This window comes from Natator depressus, chromosome 2 (assembly GCF_965152275.1).
Source record: "Natator depressus isolate rNatDep1 chromosome 2, rNatDep2.hap1, whole genome shotgun sequence".
NCBI lineage: Eukaryota > Metazoa > Chordata > Testudines > Cheloniidae > Natator > Natator depressus.
This window is the reverse complement of record NC_134235.1, coordinates 79,848,989-79,870,527: the sequence shown is the minus strand read 5'-3', so window position 1 is coordinate 79,870,527 and position 21,539 is coordinate 79,848,989. Positions and strand designations below refer to the sequence as shown.

At 40.8% G+C, this 21,539-nt stretch overlaps 1 protein-coding gene across 3 annotated transcripts in view; it reads left to right on the top strand.

The window, feature by feature from the left end:
• The window catches only part of RBBP8 (RB binding protein 8, endonuclease), a 66,741-nt gene that overhangs the window by 20,659 nt on the left and 24,543 nt on the right, over nucleotides 1–21,539 (top strand). For 2 of the 3 annotated variants that reach the window (XM_074944507.1, XM_074944508.1), the window contains 6 exons: nucleotides 697–792; nucleotides 4,218–4,330; nucleotides 5,806–5,881; nucleotides 8,740–8,909; nucleotides 10,953–11,057; nucleotides 15,637–15,731. In XM_074944507.1, the coding sequence (XP_074800608.1) occupies nucleotides 697–792; nucleotides 4,218–4,330; nucleotides 5,806–5,881; nucleotides 8,740–8,909; nucleotides 10,953–11,057; nucleotides 15,637–15,731 (655 nt within the window). The remainder of the gene's footprint in view (nucleotides 1–696; nucleotides 793–4,217; nucleotides 4,331–5,805; nucleotides 5,882–8,739; nucleotides 8,910–10,952; nucleotides 11,058–15,636; nucleotides 15,732–21,539) is intronic. The other variant, XM_074944509.1, reaches the window with a different exon arrangement.

The window sequence follows — 21,539 nt, the reverse complement described above, 5'->3', positions numbered from 1 at the left end:
CCAGCACTCTCATCTGAAATTTCTTTGTGAATTGCACTTACTTTTCACCCCCTTTTCGTGTGTTTTGGAAATGCTGAATAGTTATTGTGGGGGTTTTTCTGTATCGTAGTTTACATAAATTACCAAAACAAATGAAACTGGTGTGATTATATTGCTTTATTTTGACAAAATATGCAGAATTTTGAATTTTTTGGTGCAGAATTTGGATTTTTTTGGTGCAGAATCCCCCCAGAAGTAGTATTTAGGCTGTTATAATTTGGGTGACTTTTGTCTGATTTATTTGGAGTTTTGTAGAAAAATTTTGCTTTGGCCCCAGACCTAACCTACCACTTTTAATGGCTCTTTTAGTGGCATAACTCTCTTTGTGGGTTTAAATGGGGGAAGTGTCCAAAATTAAACATCAGTGGAAATTCAACTGCAACATGAGCTATGGAGTATTTACTATTTCTGTATAACTCGAACATTATCTGTTACCAGCCATTCACAGTAAACGCATGCAAGTGTTTCATTTATTGTCTTCAACTTAATATTTTTGCTGATTATCAATCACACTCTTCAGACAGAAGAAACATTACAGAGAGCAAAGTGGTCATAACCATAAACAGAATTCTCTATTGAAATTTAATAGCTTTTATTCACAACTGAAGAGACTTTATCTATTTCTAAAAGCATTTAGCTGTTTCTCCTTTATTTTAGGGATGCAGAGAGGCTTGAAGAGTTTTATACCAAAAATCAACAGCTGAGAGAGTATCAGAAAGGACTTCATGACACTATCAAAGTTTTAGAAGACAGGTGAGTGAGGTTTTATTTTGTTTTTGTTTTGCGGGGGGAGAGGAGAGAAGGGCTGAACCAAACTTTTTTCATGTATACTCAGAACATCATAGTTAAAGGGAGAGGTAGAAAGTGCAAATCCTCTTACATAATTGTATTAGTTCCCAGGTACCACAGTGGTTGGTGCAATACAGTTAAATAGAAATGAAAGAGATCAACCTGGAAAAAATGTGGCAACTTCTAAACAAATTCATATCCTCTACAAAAATTGCTATAAGAGGTGTAAATTACGTGGGCAATTGAGAATTTAGCACGTTTGAAGATTGACAAAACTCCAGAGCAAGACAAGATCCCTCCCAGGATTCTAAAGGAAATGGCAAAATAAACTTGAAAGCATTTATTAGATTACATTTTATATTTTAAAACTCTTGTGACGACTGATTAGACATCCTTCCAGTAGATAGTGATTTTCAGGGTTCTGGGTAAAGGGTCTGTTCCATGAGATTTTAGATCCTTTGTTTCTGAGATCATTCTCCTTTAAGCTCATTAGCTTTGGCTCTTTCCCCAATCTTTTCTCATACTCAGTTGTTCACTGATCACTACTTGCTCCATTCTGTTTTTGTTTTTTTTGGATGCCATGTGGCTTTTCCCCATTTTTGTTTAATCTATTAATATTGAACAAAATTAGTATGCATAAAATTATATCAAATCTCCTGTTTTGTCTTTAAAAGTGTCTGGGACTATTATTATGTTACTTTTGTATAAAACTCACTACTAAACGGCTTTTAGAATGCCTTGAAAGCAGGAGTTCATAATATATTGGGACTATTTCCCTACTTGTCTGCTCGGTCAAAATCCACAGCAAGGTAAAAGCCTTCTGGTTTGCATTATACCTTGAAATTTTTTGTGAAGGGGGAAAAGGACCATTGAATAGTGTAAGGTACTGAACTTTTGACCCTGCGTGGACAAAGTAAAGAGACACAAATGGATGAACTTGCGTGGTTACTTAGCAGACAAGGTACTCTTGTTCTGAAGAACCAAGAGTATTTAAGACTGTTTGATTCACGGAGGACAACTGTATTACAAACAGCAGTTTTAACTCTCAGAATACCGTATGTTTAATGTGGTTATGATAAGAAGAGAGACTACTAAAACATCCTTTTTACAGTCATTCTCCATTGCTGTAGTATCAAACATAATCAGTTTAAAAGTCAAGATGATTTTTCTAAGGGCCAGTGCTCAACCTAAGATCTGAAAATTCAGCTGTGTTCTTTCTGCTTCTTAAGTTACCAGGAATAAATTCTTATTGCAGAAATATTAACTGGCAATTATTTTGATAACTCAGGTAAAACAGAATCTAGCTCTGTGTTCCATAACACTATTGGTTCTTCATTGCTAACAGTAGTAAATAAACATTTGGTTTTGCCTACAAAGTGAACAAATATGACTTAATAGGGAGAGAATATGTCAAGTAAAAAAGTGGTATTCAAACAAAATCCTTTTCTGACCACAAACATACTTTAAGGGCCTGGTCCAAAGCCCATTGAAATCAATGGAAATATTGACTTCAGAGATTTTGGATCAGACCCTAAGTATGTGTGTCTGAGTTATTAGCTACATGGGGTTATTATTCCATACTGAGTGGTTACTATTGATTACTGATCCAGCTTGTATATTCTTTTGCTTAATTTTATCATGTTCATATTTTATGTTAAACGTGTATCTTACTTTTGCATAATTTTGGACAATTTTTAGATAGAATTACAATTATTAAAATATTTAGCTATTATTTTCTATATCTAATATGATACTTCATTGAACTGTATCAGGCAAATGTATTCCCTGAGGCTTACAAGAAAGGAAGTGATCTACTTATCTCATTTATTTACTTTGCGTATGGTGAGCTGCTCATTTAAGTGGAGAGAAGAGGTTGAAAGTTGATAGAGAGAGGTGTAAGAACACCAGAGTTTAACCCGTGGGTATTGCAGTGGCGATAAGCAGTAGGGTTTCATGGAGTCATACAGCATAGTGTGTATAACTGAACATTACTTATAAAAGGTTTTTCATTATATAGTCTAACCCTGCTCGCTTTGCTTGTATGTTGTATCTTTCTTTTTAGACTGTATGCTCAAGATGATGTCTCTTGCTTTGTGTTTGGAAACTACCTAACTCATTTTGGATGCTGCTGAAATAACTGGAATGCATATATATAAATATTAATATAGGCTCTCACTGAGATAAATCAGCATTCTTCACTAAATCGAAATAACTTGATAGGTGATTCAAAAACCCCATTTTGAAATTTGTGTATATAATTACGCAAACTCACATAGACTACATTTAGTAATTTTGTCATCTAATAACTGCTTGGCTATTTAACATATGACTAATTACTGAAGTCTTCCTTTAAATCTCAATTCAAAGTAAACATTCAATTCTAGTTTATGTACAATTGTTCAAGTATCAATACATCAAAATATGAAATGTCTTCAGTTAGCAACCTTCTGTTGTCAACCGCTTACTACTTTTGTTGTTTCAAAAGCCAATTAAGTACCAGTGTCTGACTTACATATGACTAGAGCCCTACCAAATTCATGGCCTTGAGAAATGCGTCACAGACCATGAAATCTGCTCCCCCCCCCCCCCCAAAATCTGGTCTCTTGTGTGCTTTTACCCTATACTATACAGATTTCATGGGGGAGACCAGCATTTCTAAAATTGGGGGTCCTGACCCAAAAGAGAGTTGAAGGGGGGTCCCAAGGTTATTTCAGGGGGGTTGCAGTATTGCCACCCTTGCTTCTGCACTGCCTTCAGAGCTGGGCAGCCAGATAGTGGCGGGTGTTGGCCAGGCTCCCAGCTCTGAAGGCAGCACCGCACCAGTAGCAGTGCAGAAGTTAGGGTGGCAATACCATACCATGCCACCCTTACTTCTGCATTGCTGCCTTCAGAGCTGGGTTGCCGGAGAGTGGTGGCTTCTTACTGAGGGCCCAGTTCTGTAGGCAGCAGCGCAGAAGTAAGGGTGGCAATACCATACCATACCATACCATCCTTATTTCTGTGCTGTTGCTGGTGGCGGCTCTGCCTTCAGAGCTGGGCTCCCGGCCAGGAGCCGCTGCTCTCCAGCCACCCAGCTCTGAAGGCAGCACAACTGCCAGCAGCAGCACAGAAGAAAGGGTAGCAGTACTGCAACCCCAACCCCACCCCCACCCCCAACTAAAATAACCTTGTGACCCTCCCCACCACGACCCCTTTTTGGGTCAGGACCCCTACAATTACAACACCATGAAATTTCAGATTTAAATAGCTGAAATAATGAAATTTATGATTTTTAAAATCCTATGACTGACTGTGAAATTGACCAAAATGCACCGTGAATTTGGTAGGGCCCTACGTATGACATTCTTTCTAACAGATGGAAAATTTTATTTTTTAATTTTTCCTCATAGATTAAGAGCAGGATTATGTGATCGCTGTGCAGTAACTGAGGAGCATATGAGAAAGAAACAACAGGAGTTTGAAAATATCCGGCAACAGAACCTTAAACTTATCACGGAACTTAGTGAGTGTTATCTAGTATAATGGTCCCCAAGACAAAATGCAGTCTGTTGTAAACTTTGCTATCTTGTTGGTAAACTGGTGATTATAAGTTGAGAGAATTCCCATATTGTACCTTTTAATAAGCCTGAGAAGTTCAATAAAACAAGAACGCTCACTTCTGTGGTCTTCAAAACAAAATAAACAAAAAAGGCAGTTTTAAATAGTTTTAATTTCATTTTAACTTGGAGTGAAATGCTGCTTCTGTAATCTCAGTATATGTATTTTGTTTTTATTCTCTCATGGTTATGGCCCTACCAAATTCACAGTCCATTTTGATCAATTTCAAGGCCAGAGGGTTTTTAAATTGGTCAATTTCATATTTTCAGACTTTTATGTCTGAAATGTCAGGCTGTTGTAATCCTGGAGGTCCTGACCCAAAAGAAGGGTCATTGAGGTCGCAAAGCTGTTGCAGGATTGCCACCCACAGCTTTGTGACCCCTTCTCTCCTCCCACCCCTCCATGATCCCCTTTTGGGTCAGAACCCCTAGGCTCACAACACCCTGAAATTTCAGAAGTAAACATCTGAAAATGTCAGGTTTCAGAGTAACAGCCATGTTAGTCTGTATTCGCAAAAAGAAAAGGAGTATTTGTGGCACCTTAGAGACTAACCAATTTATTTGAGCATAAGCTTTTGTGAGCTACAGCTCACTGTGAAATTGACCAATTAAAAAACCCTCTGGCCTTGAAATTGATCAAAATGGACTGCGAATTTGGTAGGGCCACAACCATGAGAAAATAAAAACAAAATAAATACAAAGAAAATATATAAGAAGAAAAGAGAACAGAAGCATGACAATAAAGGGAAAATGAACAGAGGAAGGTGGGACCTCGCATTCCAGCAATATGGGGCATTATGGGAAGAGACATGGAGATGAGACTGAGTGTTTTCTAAGTGTGAGTGTTGGCAGAATTAGGACTGTTGGAAGAGATGAGGTCAGAGGTGTAAGCCAGCAAATTGTGATGAGTCTTTCTAGTTTTAATTTCTATTACAACTTCCAATATCATAATAATGGATTATTGTTTCTCAGACAATCTGGTTATTTTGGGGACCAAAAAGTAAGCCTTGATTATGTTGTTTTTCATGGTCTCTCCGTCCCCAGTCTAGACAATTATGTCAAGGAACCCAGAATGAGCTGTTCAGTCTCACTGCAAAAAACTCACATCCAAAATTAAAGTATCTACTAATTACATGGAACTAATTAACATTGTGATCCATAATTTGTAATAACTTTTTGCTGTAAAAAATTAATTTACAACCTTGTTAATGACTCACTTGAATACTTCCGTTTTTGAATGTCAGTAAAAGAGTAGAAGTTTACCGTTTTACAATTGTGTAATAATCTCATCTCTCACTTCCTGGTCATGTTAGAGGAACTAACAAATGTCAAATGCAACATAAGATTAGTGTGTGTGCTGAGGTTTTACTATATATTGCAGTGAATGAAAAAAACAACTTACAGGATGAAAATAAAAAGATATCTGAACAGCTTCAGCAGTTGCAGAAGCAGATGAAGTAAGTTTCTTTTTCTCAACATTAATTTCAGAAAATATTAAATGTCTGTTTAAATTCCTCAAACTTGAGTCAGATCTCTTAATAAATTTTCCAATGAAAGTCCGCTGTCGTTTGAAATTAATAAAGAACTGAAAACAAATATCTTGCTATCTCAGTATGCAGCATTTTCCCTTATTTTACACTGTGTGTATGTGTGAGAGGGGAAGAATTTCTGTAACCAAGTGATTGGACTTATTGATAATTGAAAATGACCAAGGTCTCTTAAAGCTATCTTGGTCATTATGAATATGGATTTTAAATTCATATTCACTTATATCAGTGTAGATACTCAGGTTATTCTTTCTCGCCTGGATGAGATTTTAGAAAAGAGATTTCTAAATTACATATTTAGTTGGGGGGGTGGATCTCTGAAAAGCAGTACATTTTGCAAGAGACCCCAAGTATAAATGCAATCCAATGACCTACTTATTCTCCAATGTAATATGGTAGCACATGTAATACTGTATTTAATACAGAGATGTTGCATTGTGGGAGAGGGAGCTAGTATTCCTTCATGCAACTGTGATGCAACAGCACTCGAAATATTTTGTTCAGTTCTGGTCCTCTAGGGATCAGTCCTGTGATGATAGGAACATAGCCTAGGGGAATTAATAGGTCTTCTCTTTTTCAAACACATATAATGAAATTAGATCTTTACTGCTTGGTTGTTCTCCTAGCAAGGTCTAAAACTGTCTAAAGTTACTATTTCCAAAGAGACTTATGAAGGTATAGGGAAAGGCAGTCTAGATTATAGGAAAACTGTATTCTGTGTTCAAATCTTATTTTACTAGAGGTCTTGCCTTGGATGGAGAGATCAGAGACTTCCATGTTCAAATATTTTGGGTGGTTTCTGGGAGTCTTTCCATATTTCAGGAATTATGTATTTGGTGTGGTGTCTTTATGGACACTATATACGCTGGAGATCCTTTTCAGCAGTTACTGAACTGAACTTTAAACCCTACTTCTCTGGCTGTTTTATGTTATACTATTTTGGAAGTCTATCTGAAATAGATCAGGAGCAAAAATATGGAAGAAGAATATATTTCTTACATGCTATTTCAGTTTCTCAGTTATCTTGTACAAGACTGAGTATCCTACTAATATTGAATGGAGAGTCCAGCAGTTAGTTCATGTTTGAAGGATAACTGAATGGATAAAAGTTGAGAAAATATGTAGCCAGTATTACTGCTTTCATAACTGGTTCTTGATAGTACTTAGGGAATTTCATATGGAGAATTTCAAGTGCGCAAACTCTGTTTGATAGCAGGTGGCATAGCTTTAAGGTTTCAATATTTTCTGTGACCACCTATTTGAAGAGAAGCGGCATAAACCACACATTAAGTAGTCACCTTGAAGTGTTTAAAGAAACAAAATTAGCAGGTAAAAAATGTACCTGAGTTGACATTTAAGCTGCCTTCAAACTTGTCATACTAATTAAGTCTAACTAGCTCAGTCATTCTTGTTGATTGAGCTGATAGATTTCTACATTTTTTTCATTGTATTTCCAGCTTCTTTTACAGAAGTCATTACAAGTTACCTTAATGCAACCACAACATTTTTTTTTCCTGTCAGTTTGATCAAAACTTGCTGTTTGACCGTACACAACTCACTAACCTGTGTCTTAGTTTTTGTGGGTGGTAATAATTTATCTTTGTACAATACTTTGAAATCACCAGTTTAAAGGCACTATAAACATGCAGAATTTTATTTCCTCTTTCATTATTTTATTTTATTGTATAGCTAGGTAGTTCCCTAGTAACTGAAGAGGATTTTGCTTGGCAGTTTCTCCACACTTTCTTCTCCTCTTCCTTTAGATCTAAGACCTCACATTCTACTTTCTAAAGACAGGAAAGTGGTCTCCAGTCTCTAGTTTCTCTTGAGAGGTCAAAAGGAGAAGTAAGATTAAGGAAAAATGACAAAAGCAGCCTGACTGAGTTCGATTTCCCTATTGCTTTGTCTTCACTTTTCTTTCATCTTCTTTTCCCAGGTGACAGTGAAAAATACTTCCCATAAGAGGACAAAAAAGGATAAAACATTCTGTTTATCCAGTTCAGCGATCTCTAATTAGAGCTTGTTCTTTCCCTCTGTGATCCCTGCCACTTCTAGATATGCTTTCTTGGGAGAAAAGGTTTACCACTTTATTAAACCAGGTTTTGCGCATCATGAGTAGGCTCTGAGGCCGCACAAAATAGGGCCAAGTGAACTTCACGCTTACTAATCTGTGCATTTTTAAACATGTTTCAGGTTACTTCTTTCTCTAAAAGGTGGCACCGCTTGGGGTATAGGGCTCTCTGAGGAGTGGTCTTCATCTTCTAAAAACAAATTAAATTAAGTCCTCTATAGGGGAGTCAGTAAGTCGTAGCATGAAATCATATGTTGGGGAAGATTGTCTCTGAGCAATTTTAGTAACATTTAAACTTGCCTGGTAGATCTCTCATTTTTTTTTGTTCTTGATGAATATAGGAATTGCCATAATGGATCAGAGCAGTGGTCCATGTACTTCCGTATCTTGTCATCAAAAGTGACAAGTACTTGATGACTTTTATTGCAAGAGATTCACTTAAGCCCTGAAACATGAAAGTTTATAAAGTTCACAGGATGATCTAGCTTTTCTGAATTTCTTGTTATGTCTGTCTCTTCTAATAGTCTCGAGTCATGATGACAATACTAATTCTATATCGTGTTGCACTTGGCTATATATTCTGAATCTGTGATTGTCATTTTCTTAAGCTGATTTTCATAAATTTCTTAAAATTAAAGATTTAGCTCTTCATCTTGCTGTTTTTAGATTTTACTTTAGCTCTGAATTCTGTCCTCAGGGGGAGAGATCAACAAGCAGTGGAATTAGAGGAAGGGGTCATTCCAGATTCACCAGTTCAATCTTTTTCACTATCCATGGTTAATCGTATCCGAAGAAAGAAAGAGAACAGGCATGTCCGATACACAGAGCAAACACATACAGATCTGAAGCATTCTGAAAGCACTAACGGTAAGAGTGTTATTGGTCATCTTTTTCTATAGTGGCTTTTTCAAGTTTTTAAAGGGGAAAAGAAAACAGAAGCCACATTTAATTTTTAATTCAAAAGATTTAAAAGCCTTCTGTATACAAGTTCAAAAAAAGTGAATTTGGTTATGTATTGTAATAATTGTGCCTGTGCTCTAGGGTGCAAAGTTGTTTCGATATTAACCAATATGCTAGTGGTATGTTTAAAGTGTGTCCTACTCTCCCAAGGTTTCTGAATTCCCATATTCGTATATGATTTGGGCAGACAGTAGATTTTTCTGAATCTTATCCTTTCTAGAACTCCTAAATAATAAAAAGAAACTGAGGGGCTGAATCCAAATCTTGTTCAGATAATTAACATATGTGGTGACTTCAGAATCAAACTCGTTCAGTTTGTAAGCAAAAAGATTTTTTTTTTTCCTTAAGTCAACTCTGAAAACTTCCTAGAAATCATAAATTCATGCACTTTTTTTTTTTTAAGTCCAGAAGGGATCGTTATGATGATCTAGTCTGACATTCTGCATAACACAGGCCAAAGAACATCACCCAATAATTTCTGCATCAAGTCTGTAACTTCTGTTTCAGCTATAGCATATCTTTTAGAAAGACATCCAGTCTTGATTTAAAAACAAGTGATGGAAATTCCATCATATCCCTAGGTAAATTGTGCCAATGTTAATTATCCTCACCATTAAAGTTTTGGAAGTCTAGCTCTATTCTTTCCTTCACACACAGCCTTGCTAGTAATAGTTTGTTTAGTAAGAGCTGTACCCGCAGTTAACACCTATGCAAACCAGGTGTTACTTATTGTTAGATATTTGTTAATAGCCATTTGTTAATAGCCATCAGGACTTCACTCTACCATCTAGGCATCCCTGAATTAGTTTCGTGGAGTAACACTTACCTGAAGTTTGGAATTGCACTTTCTGCAGTATGTGTGCTTCTGGCATCACCTAGTGGAGAACAAAAGAAAAGCCATCCTGCCATGTTCAGTTATTGCAGAGAAGTTGCATCAGAATCAACAAAACAGCCACCTGAATTGAGCAACTGCAAAACATGTTTTTCTGCTATAGGAATCCTGCTTACATTTGTCTTGTACACAAACCCATTAATACTGCAGGCATTTAGACTAATCTAAACTTGGTCTAAGATATTCACTTAGCAAATGTAAACTACTTTAATAACAATAAAAACTATTTTTAGGTGCAGTAAGATTTCCTGCATGTATTATAATGATACACAAGATGCATGTTACAAGATCTGAATATTGTATTCCAGATGCTCATACTATGTTAATTTATTTGTTGCGAAATAAGAATGTATCCTGCAAATATAGAAGCTTCTGAATAGTTATAAATATAAATTTTTAATAGGCTCTTTTCTTTTCAAGAATAACAATAGAAGATATTAATCACAAAGTATATTAACTATTCTTACAGGCTGTTGGTACCATGCTGGAAAAGGTTAACTACGTATCAGTGTATAACCATACAAAATGTCATGTTTGTAATCCAAAGTGCAAGTTATTCACTATATTCACCATGGTCTTAACTGACCTGGTGCTGGGACAGCTGAAAATTATCCCCTCTATTAGTTAAATTTTGAAGCAACTGCCTCCCCTTTCAGCTGGCAGGTGTACAGAACATAGGCTTTGAGTAAATGGGGTCTAACTGTAATGTGTTACATACATAAGTGATGATTATCTGTCAAAATATCTTTAGTGTTATTTGGCTGGCTTATTTTACGCTTTCATGTTAAAAAGTACTCCTTTTGAGCGCAATGTCACCTCAAGAAATATAACTTCTATTTGTTGGTCTTGTTCCCCCCTCTCCCCCCCCCCCCCCCCCCAAGTCTTGATCATGGAAACACTTTAATTTTAAGCATGTGAAGATAATGGGACTGTTCATATACTTAAACACTTGTGCACACACTTAACTTTACAGGATTGAAACCCTCGTCTGTACCTATTCATAATTATGAAGCCAGGTCATATCCAATTTAACTTTTTATTTTTATTCCTTTATCTAGAGTTTGGAAAAGTTTCATTGTCGTCATCCACTCAAATTCCTAACCATGGTGGAAAGGAAATACTAGTGGCAGACACCTGTGACCAAGAACTGTCCCCTATAGCAAGTAAATACTAGGTTTAATCATATTTATTTCATAAGGGGAAAAAACGCAGGCAGTTATGGGTAACCAGTAACTCAAATTCAATTTGTAGTTTTCAATTTGAGCTCTTGAGCAAGAAAAAAGGAGTAATCTTAATCCCATAATTACTGTGGATATTTCCTCAGTGAGCTGGCATGCACTCCTGAGATCTAGTTCCCGTTCTTGTCACTGAGTTCAATTGTCATTTTGGGAAAGTCTTTTAATGTCTATAAAATAGATTAAAATACTGTAAGTGCTAAATCTTGCTATTCTTGTAGTCATCCAGCGCTGTCTCCAGTACAAGAAGTTATAACTAAAATCTTTTCTCCCATTTGATTCCAAATGTTTAAACTTGGTTTCTGCTCCTGTATTCTTGGCATAATCATGGGTTGGTGTAGCTTTATTTTTTTTCTCCATTTCATGTTCTTTACTTTAGAAACAAGATGTCAAGCTTGTAATTTCCAGAAATATCCATTTTCTGGATTTTTCTGGGAATATTTAATTAGATGACTGGAGATACTTTCTGAAACAGTGCTATTTCTGTAGGACTCTTTAACGTTTGTCACCTGAAAGCCCATTATTTCCCCCTGATTTAATGAACTGAGCTGTTCTACAACTCTGTAAGAAGGCCAGTTTGCCTTTCTTTATTTCCCTAATCTAAATCTTAAATGAATAACTTTAAGGGGAAAAAAATATAATGCATTGAATAAATTGTGTAAAAAAATTTTACAAATTTGTGAACATTTCATATTCCATATATACAGTTAAATAATGAGAAATTCTGTAAAACCATATGGCATTAAAAATATTTAAGTTGTCAGACCTCACAGGCAACTATTTTACAGCAGATCAATCCCTCATGTCTGCCACCATGTTTCTGTTTTTAGGAGACAGCATAGATTTCCTTCAATGTGGGATTATTTTTAAAGTAATTAGCTGTCTGAAGCAATAATCTGAGTTTGAATTTTAAATTCCTCTATATTAGAAGCAGATAGTAAATATTCTAAAATATGTTAAGACAGTTAGAATAAGGTCTTTCTTTTAACCCAGTTGGAGTAATTTGCCCATAGATTAAATGGGCTATCCTGAAATGCTGAGTTTCGTTGTCAGTAAATTTACTCTGGATAATGTTTTCAAAATGGAAAAATTCTTCACTCAGAAGAAGAACTTCCAATAAAATGTGAAATAACAAAATGTTGTTTTGAGCACTATGTAGCATAACATCATATTGAAATGCAGTATAATAATAATTAAATTTTATTATCAGTTTTAAAAAATCTGATGTTAAATAAGCCTGGTAAAACTGTGTTACTCGGGGCCAAATTTTCCAAAATAGCCAAGTTGCATGGTTGGGTGCAGATAATTGCATGTTACACTACCTATTTTGGGCATGTAGCTACACACTTTGGCCTGCAATCACCTATTTGCATTAGCAAATGGGTATTTAAATTTGCAGTTTATTTAGCTAATACAAAAATCTTTGTCAATTAGTTAATTAAAGAGCAGACTGAAGATTACAGGCAATTAGTGTACTATCAGTTGCTGTCTTCTGCAGAAACGTAAAATGACCATGGTGGGTGTAGGTGTAAAGGATATCATCATGTATCCCAGCATCCTTAAAAAGTCAATATATGACCATATAAAAACTGTGCTACTATTACTTCAACATACTTTTCCTAACACCACTTCCTAAACTCAATTTTCCCTTGAATTGAGGTGGAAGTACTTAATTTGATAACTCGGAGTAGAGTTTTGGGGGCTTTTGTCACAGAGGCACGATGATAGCATATCATCTGCTTTCCCCACTCAGGATTTTTCTTCCTTTGTGCTCAACAAGGAGGGGTTTTGGGGACAATGCAGAAATCAAAGGGAGCCTAATCCATTCTTCTGTGTCTGTTTGCTCTGTGCTTCCATGTCTGTTTGGATATTGCTGCTATGCTCAGCACTCTACTTGTTCTGCCTGGCAGGGATGAATTAACTTTTTGTGGGCCCCCATTTGTGGGCAAGGTGCAGGGGGGTGGGATGATCAGTCTCTAGAGTGAAGGGCGGGCTGGGGGCAATGAGGCACAGTGTGGCAGGAGCAGCCCCATTCTGCGCAGCACAGCAGGAGGGCACTGTTTATGAACCTGCAGCTGCCAGACGCACACTGCCCTGCCCAGTCCTGTGCTGCCATCATGACCCTTCCCCTTGAGGGCGGGCCCGCACCATTCCGCCCACCCTTTATGCCCAGCGCCCCCTCGCCCAGAGACCTCCACCACAGATCTCTATGTCTAGCCCCACCCCTCTCAGAGACCTACCCCGCTGGCCTCCCACCACAACTGCACAGCACCCTGCACACCACACCCCTCGCCCATAGACCTCCCCATTGCCCACCACCTTCTTCACAATCCCACCATTACAGCTGCACAGCACCCCATATTTCTGAGGGGATTCTGCACCAAAAAATTAAAAATTCTGTGCACAGTATTTTAAAATTCTGCTAATTTTATTTGTCAATAAATAAATGTGGAGACTCCAACATGGCAATGGGGAGCACAGGCCACTGGTTGCATGGAGGTGGGAGATTACCCTGCAGCCTCCCCCGACCCTACCCCGGGACAGGGACTCAGAGTGAGGCTGCACCCGACCCTGACACAGTGCAAGGGCCAGACCTGCCCCAGAAACACCTTTGGGCCCTGCCCCCCTGTGCCAGGTGCACCAGTGTGGGTGAGCAGGTTCAGCTCAGCAGCAGGATCCAAGTGCAGAGGGACTTAGTGTAGGGGGATCCGGGTGGGGGTAAGAGAGTTCTCTGTGGGGCAGTCTGGGTGCGGGTGGCTCAGTGGGAGATCTGGATGCACAGAAGCTCATTGTGGGGTTCCCGGTGCAGGGACAATGGGACTCTGCAGGGGATTCAGATGAAGGTGGTTGGGGCTCAACGGGGGTGGGGTCTAGGTCCAGGGGAGGTGGGGTTCATTTGGGTTGGGGGTGCAGGTGGTTGGGGCTCAGTGGTGAGTGTGTCTGGGGGGGCTCATTGGGGTGGTGCAGATGCAGGGGCTTCTCAGGGTGAGGGTTCGATGGGCCTGCTTAACAGGGGAGCCTCAGCTTCTGCCAAGGGGATGCCACATGCTGGGCTCCAGCTTCCCCCATCCCCTTCTCTTCCCCGTCCCATGCCCCTTCCCCACTGCTCCATCTCCTCCCCAGGCTTGAGGGACAGGGGGGAAACCACCCCCCAGCACGAGCCGGTAGAGCGGAGCAGGTTGGGGCGGGTCGCTCCACTTCCTGCCACCCGGTGATTGCAGGGCGGGCCCGACCCCACACTCATGGGGTGGCGGGAAGTGGAGTGATCCAGCCCCAGGCCGCTCCACTCTGCTCCTCTGGCTCCCAGCTTTGGGACTTGGGGGGCAGGGGAGAACTGCCCCCCAAGCACTCACCGACGGCATGGCTGGGAGCCGGTGGAATGGAGCAGGCTGGGGCCAGGTCACTTCACTTCCTGCCACCTGGTGAGTGTAGGGCGCTCGACCCGTGCTGCAGTCCCCCAGGACCTAACTCAGGGGAAGAGGTAGAGTGGGGGTAGGGCTGGGGCGGAGCAGGGGTGGGAAGAGGCGGGGCAGGGGCAGCTTTCCTGGCCGGCTCAACCAGCCTAGGGATCGGGCTGGCCGCGGCCCCTTCTAACTCTGGGCCTGGTGCCATGGAGCCACTGGCGCTATGGTAAACACGGTACTGCTGCCTGGCTACCAGTAGAGAAGTGTGTTGGAAATGGCTACCTTTTCCAGATATGCAGAGACTTCAGGAAAAAAATCTGTGACCCCTTGTGAAGCATAGTCATTGAGGCTAGCCAAATGTAATGACTCTTTAACACATTAGTTTGATTGGAATCTTAATATTCTTATTTTCTGCTGTCTGCTTAACCACTAAAATCAGATCAAATATATTTGGTGCGTAAGACTGTAGTGAGATTTTACGGTTTATATTTTATAGATGTAATCATTAAGAAGGAATTAATTAGGTATCTTCAGTAATCTTAAAAATGCAGTAACTAAGAAATAACCTTGCATAGTACTCTACCTCTTTAGGTAATGTTACTCTTATTCTAAAGAATCTAGAATGTCATGCTTTACTTCAGTTTTCCCAGTCACTGAGTGTGAAATGTTTTATAGTACGTGCAGTGTGTTAGAAAAGTTAGACTTAAAGTTTACATCTTCTACGTTTACTTTCTGGTGCACTATCACAATTGACACATACGTACTGCACCAGTCCACTTGCCACTTTCATGGCACTCATACTCTAGCTTGAAAGGGTAATTTCTGCTCAGATTGTCTCTGTACAGTTTGATTTTGGGGGACTGCATATGAATAGAAGAGAGAGACAAGAATCCAAAGTTTTCCCAAGAATCTCTTCTGTATAGACAAGAATCCCAAGTTTTCACTAAATTGACCATGTCCCAAACAGCTCAGCACACTTCTGTCACTTTGAGGTGGTTTTCCATTTATGGACTCTTCTTAAATCTGACTCAATTTACATAGTCTCTGTGTAAGAGTAGAATAAAATTATAATGTATGTATTATGCCTTTTTCTATCCACATAGATAAACAAGGGATGGGAAGCTATCCTGTTGCAAAGCCATCTTTTAATTTGGCTGCAGTTGTTGCAGAAACAATTGGACTCATTCAAGAAGAATCTGTAAGTAATGTTCCCGTATTTCTCAAAAAAATAAATCTTATATGCCAGTTATTGTGTAATGCAGTGTTAGTCAAGCTATGTAACTGACCTTGTTGGGGAAGTGCTGAGCTCCAGGAAGGTAAAAGTCATCCTAAGAAGAAAAGTAATTATTTCTTGACTATTTTCACTTTAAGATTAAGCAAAAGCCTTCTGAACAATACGTTTTCTAAGTATTCTAAATACTTTCATTACTCCTGATGTAATGACCTAGCAAGAAAGAGAAATGAACAGGCTGTCCTGTCCACAGGCTTTAAGTAGCTTTATAAAGTGCATTATTTCCCCCCTACTTACAACCCTTCATTTGAATAAAACAATGAGCTAGGTCCACAGATCTGGCTAGCCTGTGCTCAGTGCAGGAACTGAGGTGATGGGAGGGGGGAAGGGTGGTTCTAAGTCACATTTATAGTACTCCTGGTCTTCAGGGCTGTCTGGGGACTGAACCCAGCCCTCACTATACCTTGGAGCTGCCACTAGAATAGTCCCTAAAGGACGCAACTACCAGGGCTCACCAGAGTACAGCATACTTTTGCCCACACGTAACTTGTGCCTTGGGGAGTAGGAGGAGGAGCAGCTGCCATAGAGGTGGCTAGGATGGCTTCGTGGCACCCGCAGAATCCAGCTACCTGTTCAGGCAAATTTCTGGCCTTGCATCATTGGAGCAGTGCCAAGGGAATGGAACAGGTGGCCTCGATCTGGCTCAATAAATTCACCTTTTCTGATAAACTTTAGTTGTAGTAACTATGTAAATTATAGTGGAACAATTGAAATTCTCTGTTTTACTTCTTAAACTAAGTAGGAGCTTAATGAATAAAATCATCCTAGAAGTCTCTACACTCACTAGGATAAAGGTAACACGCCTATGTAATGGAGACAGAATTTTCTGGAGCTGTTCCAAGACATTTGAACAAACTCTCACAGGAACAAAGGACCATCACAAACCACATCACCTTCTGTTCCAAGTGCAAAGTGCACTTTTTCAACTTTTCCTACTGTGGAACACATAGCAACATATACATTTCAAAACAAAAACCCCAAACCCTGCCAAAACAGTACACGGCATATGTAATTCTTCTTTTTTGGGGGGCTGGGGATTGGGGGAGTGGAGGAGGGAGAATGAGCAAATGTTGCGTAGTTCTGTATGACATTAGTCACGTTCACTTAAAGAACTATTGGAAGGCATGTCTATGCTGTAGTGTAAGCCCATAGTCAGGCTTGTACCTAAATCCCCCTTCTGTCTGCACACAAATGCCTTGACTCAGGCTTGCACCCAGGGTTCTAGGACCCCACAAGTTTGGAGGGGTCAAGCCAAGACCCAGGGTTCAAACCTGGGTAAACACAGTCTCCCCTGGACTCGGGTCCTGAGAGTCTGCCAAAAGTGTCCCATAATCCCTTGGGCTGACATTCTTTGGCAATTCTTGGGGGAGAGAGAGAGAGGACAATCGACTTGAGGGAAACAGAAGCAACCCCCTTCTAGTACAGCAGCTCAGCAAGTTGGTGTTTAGCCCTTCCATTTTATTCTGACCACTGAGCTGCAAACACAACTTTGGAGAACCTTTTGCGTTTGCAGTGGAGGCTGACCAGAAGGAGTCCTTTGCAAAACACGCTGCTTCATAGTTGTGGGAGCACAGGCAGATTTTGGTTAATCTCTACAGTGAGTCCAGCTAAACAGTGGATTTTAGTAAGAGTACAAGGAATGACCACATATAACACCAAATAGCGAAGAAGCTGGCAGCATTGGAAATTTACTGGCCTAGTGCAGAGGGAATTAAGTGACTCAAAACTGAGTACCAGAAAAAATAGCAACAAAAGCCACGTGTCAGGCAACCCACCAACAGTCATGCCTTTTTATGATGAGTTTGATCAGATGCTATGTGCTGTGCTGAGCATGGAGCCAGTGGTGGTGCATGGGGAGTTGGTCAGCCAAGATGGCAACCTGCAGGCTCCAGAGTCCAGCATGGGAACCAGCAGTTGGCACCAAATGAAGTCAGCAAAGTGACTGCTGCTGACACCAGTCCCAGAGGAGGGTTTGCCACAGGAGCAGCTGCAACTCATCTCGGGGCTGTACTCGGAAGAGTTTTTTGGTGCCCCGTAGCGGAATGGCCTGCCACGGAGCCTTGTAAGTTTCCGGCTCCGTTTTAATGTTTGTTAATATAGAAATGGGAGTGATTTCTATTCTATGAATGAATGCAAAAGTTGGTACTAGCCCTGGGTAGCAGTGCGTAACCACTAGTGGCAGATTGTCTGCCAGCGCCTCAGTGTTCACCAAACGGAATTCAAAAATGGAGACCAGGAAATGCAAACAGTTAACACATTTAAAAGTGAGTTTTTACTGGAAAGCCACACATTTTTGATAGCACGTTCCTGTTGTTAAAAATAACAAGTTTACGTTGCTATCCCCATAAGTACACTGCTCTGTAACCACTCAACAGTGTAATGAGGTACTTGGAAACAGTGAACTGGGGGGATTATGAAAATGTGTTCCATTTACAAATCTGGTCCATTTCAATTAAATGTAGTTCATGCAGTCCATAGGTGACAAAATCATTTGTCCCAAATATTTCTGGTTTGGTCCAGAAATGTGCTGGGGATGTGGGAATGGCTGTGGAGTTCTGTGCGTCTGCATGCAGTCATAACAGGCTCAGTGATGTGGATGCTCTCACAGCATCTTTTTGATTCCCTCATGAATTCTGACCCAATCCCAGGTGCTGATAGCTGCAAACTTTTCCCATAGCAGGAACTCCAAATAGGGAGTCACATTTTGGGAAAGGGGATATTTTCCAGAGCCATTCGGGTAGCTGACCATCCCACTCCACTCGTAGAGGCACTGTTCAGTCGCTACTTTGCATATTTCAGTGGCATACATTGCTGGTTTCCCACAGGCAGCTTGCAGTAACACCTCTATTTGCCAGTCGGGCACCACAAAAACTGGTATGTCCTCCAAAACATGGAATGCCTGAAGTGATAGAGCTACCTTTTGTGGAGCAGCCACTGATGTCGCCGTTGCCCTCCCACAACCCACATTGTTCTGCAATTCTTGGGGGAGGGGGAGAAGGTAGCTCTGATTTTTAACTTGCCATTGTCTCTGTACTTATTTCACTGTGATTAACCTGGCTGTGTGCAGGGAGCTTCTGTGGGCTGAAGCATCCCCCTCACAATGTATTGAAATTCAGTTTTTAAAAGTAATTTGTCCTTGAAATTCCACAAGGATTTTTTCTGTGCTCCTGCACAGAGCTATTTGAGACAAAAACCCTCTCTGTCTTGCCTTATTCCAGGCCCCTCAGCTTCTACAGGCTGGTACTTCTACAGTGCAGAAGAAGCCTGTGTCAGTGTACCTTCATGGACCATTCCAAAAGGAAGCATTTCTGTGATGAACTTATAGTTGTAGTTCTGGACAAGGCCAACAAGGAGGTCCATTACCTAAGATAGAGGGACTTATGGCTAGAGGAAAGGCATGATGAGACGCAAGCAGAAAGGTTCAGACTGGCTGTACAGCTTGAGGACAGGGTTGCAGTGTGGGAGCTAACATTTGCTTCCTAGTTCCTAGAAAAGGAACAGTTGCTAAAGGAGGATGACAGAACTCAGCAGAAGGAACTATTTGAATGGCTGCTATCACCAATGTCCTCATGAGTACTGGCCCCTGCTGCATCATGGCTTGAGTCCCCTTTGCAGTACCCTGTGCTGCAGTCCAGGAGCAGCTTGGACAACTCCATGACTGGGTGGCCCATGCAAGTGGGCCCCATCATAGAATCATAGAATATCAAGGTTGGAAGGGACCTCAGGACGTCATCTAGTCCAACCCCCTGCTCAGTCATCTAGTCCAACCCCCCTGGTCATCACCAATCCCCAACTAAATCATCCCAGCCAGGGCTTTGTCAAGCCTGACCTTAAAAACCTCTAAGGAAGGAGATTCCACCACCTCCCTAGGTAATCCATTCCAGTGCTTCACCACCCTCCTAGTGAAAAAGTTTTTCCTAATATCCAACCTAAACCTCCCACACTGCAACTTGAGACCATTGCTCCTTGTTCTGTCATCTGCTACCACTGAGAACAGTCTAGAGCCATCCTCTTTGGAACCCCCTTTGAAAGCAGGAAGTTGAAAGCAGCTATCAAATCCCCCCTCATTCTTCTCTTCTGCAGACTAAATAATCCCAGTTCCCTCAGCCTCTCCTCATAACTCATGTGCTACAGCCCCCTAATCATTTTTGTTGCCCTCTGCTGGACTCTTTCCAATTTTTCCACATCCTTGTAGTGTGGGGCCCAAAACTGGACACAGTACTCCAGATGAGGCCTCACCAATGCTGAATAGAGGGGAATGATCATGTCCCTCAATCTGCTGGCAATGCTCTTACTTACACAGCCCAAAATGCCATTGGTCTTCGTGGCAACAAGGGCACACTGTGACTTATATCCAGCTTCTCATCTACTGTAACCCCTAGGTCCTTTTCTGCAGAACTGCTGCCTAGCCGCTCAGTCCCTCATCTGTAGCAGTGCATGGGATTCTTCCGTCTGAAGTGCAGGACTCTGCACTTATCTTTGTTGAACCTCATCAGATTTCTTTTGGCCCAATCCTCTAATTTGTCTAGGTCCCTCTGTATTCTATCCCTACTTTCCAGTATATCTACCACTCCTCCCAGTTTAGTGTCATTTGCAAACTTGCTGAGGGTTCAATCCACACCATCCTCCAGATCACCAAGATATTGAACAAAATCATCCCCAGGACCGACCCTTGGGGCTCTCCACTTGATACCAGCTGCCAACGAGACATGGAGCCATTGATCGCTGCCCAGTGATCTCACCAGTTTTCTATCCACCCTATAGTTCATTCAGCCAGCCGGTATTACTTTAACTTGCTGGCAAGAATAGTGTGGGAGACCATATCAAAAGCTTTGCTGAAGTCAAGGAATAACACGTCCGCTGCTTTCCCCCCATCCACAGAGCCAGTTATCTCATCATAGAAGGCAATTAGGTTAATCAGGCAGTGGCTGGGCAGGGCAACAGTGCCCCATTCAGTCCTCCATACTGACATCCTCTCCCACAGATGCCTTTACTGCCCTCCCCGGTGCCTAGCTCTTGGCAAACATGGGAGGAAGGGAAAGGAGATTGGGGAGCCAGGGAACATGCACAGTAGGGGGTTTCTGTCTTGTAGATGTTTTTGCTTGTTTATGCACTGTTTGTTTTTAAGGTTGTGTTACTGGTGTTCTGGTATGGTGATGGCAGCTGGCTTGCCTGGCAATGTGTTAATGTTGTATTTTTCTAATAAATGTTTCTAAATAAAGCTTTTTATTTTAGTAAGAAATGTCATTGCTATCACTGCATCACATCATATAATGTGTGTTTCAATAATAAAGGTAAATAAATACATGATCAGAGATAATTGGGACTTGGTATGTAAGTGCTATTTTTCAATACAGTTAGTTACATCAGTACATACATCAGTCACTTCTTACATCCGTTCATACTGTGAATTAACTTTCTTCTTCGAGTGCTGTCCCTGTGAGTACTCCACTCTAGGTGTCAGAGCGTCCCGGCGCCGTTGATCGGAGATTTTCAGTAGCAGTGCCTGGTCAGGACGCAGGCGCTCAGTTGGTATCTCCCGTCTCTTTGGAATCTTCCTGAGTGCCTGCGTCTCACAGCCCCCTCAGTTCCTTCTCAACCATCCCCGGCTGAAGACGGGACTCGGGGCAGTCCTACTTCTCTTACTTTTTTCCTACAGAGACCAAGGAACAAAGAATATAGAAATAGTTACATCCCAATTGTTGCCCTTCCTTT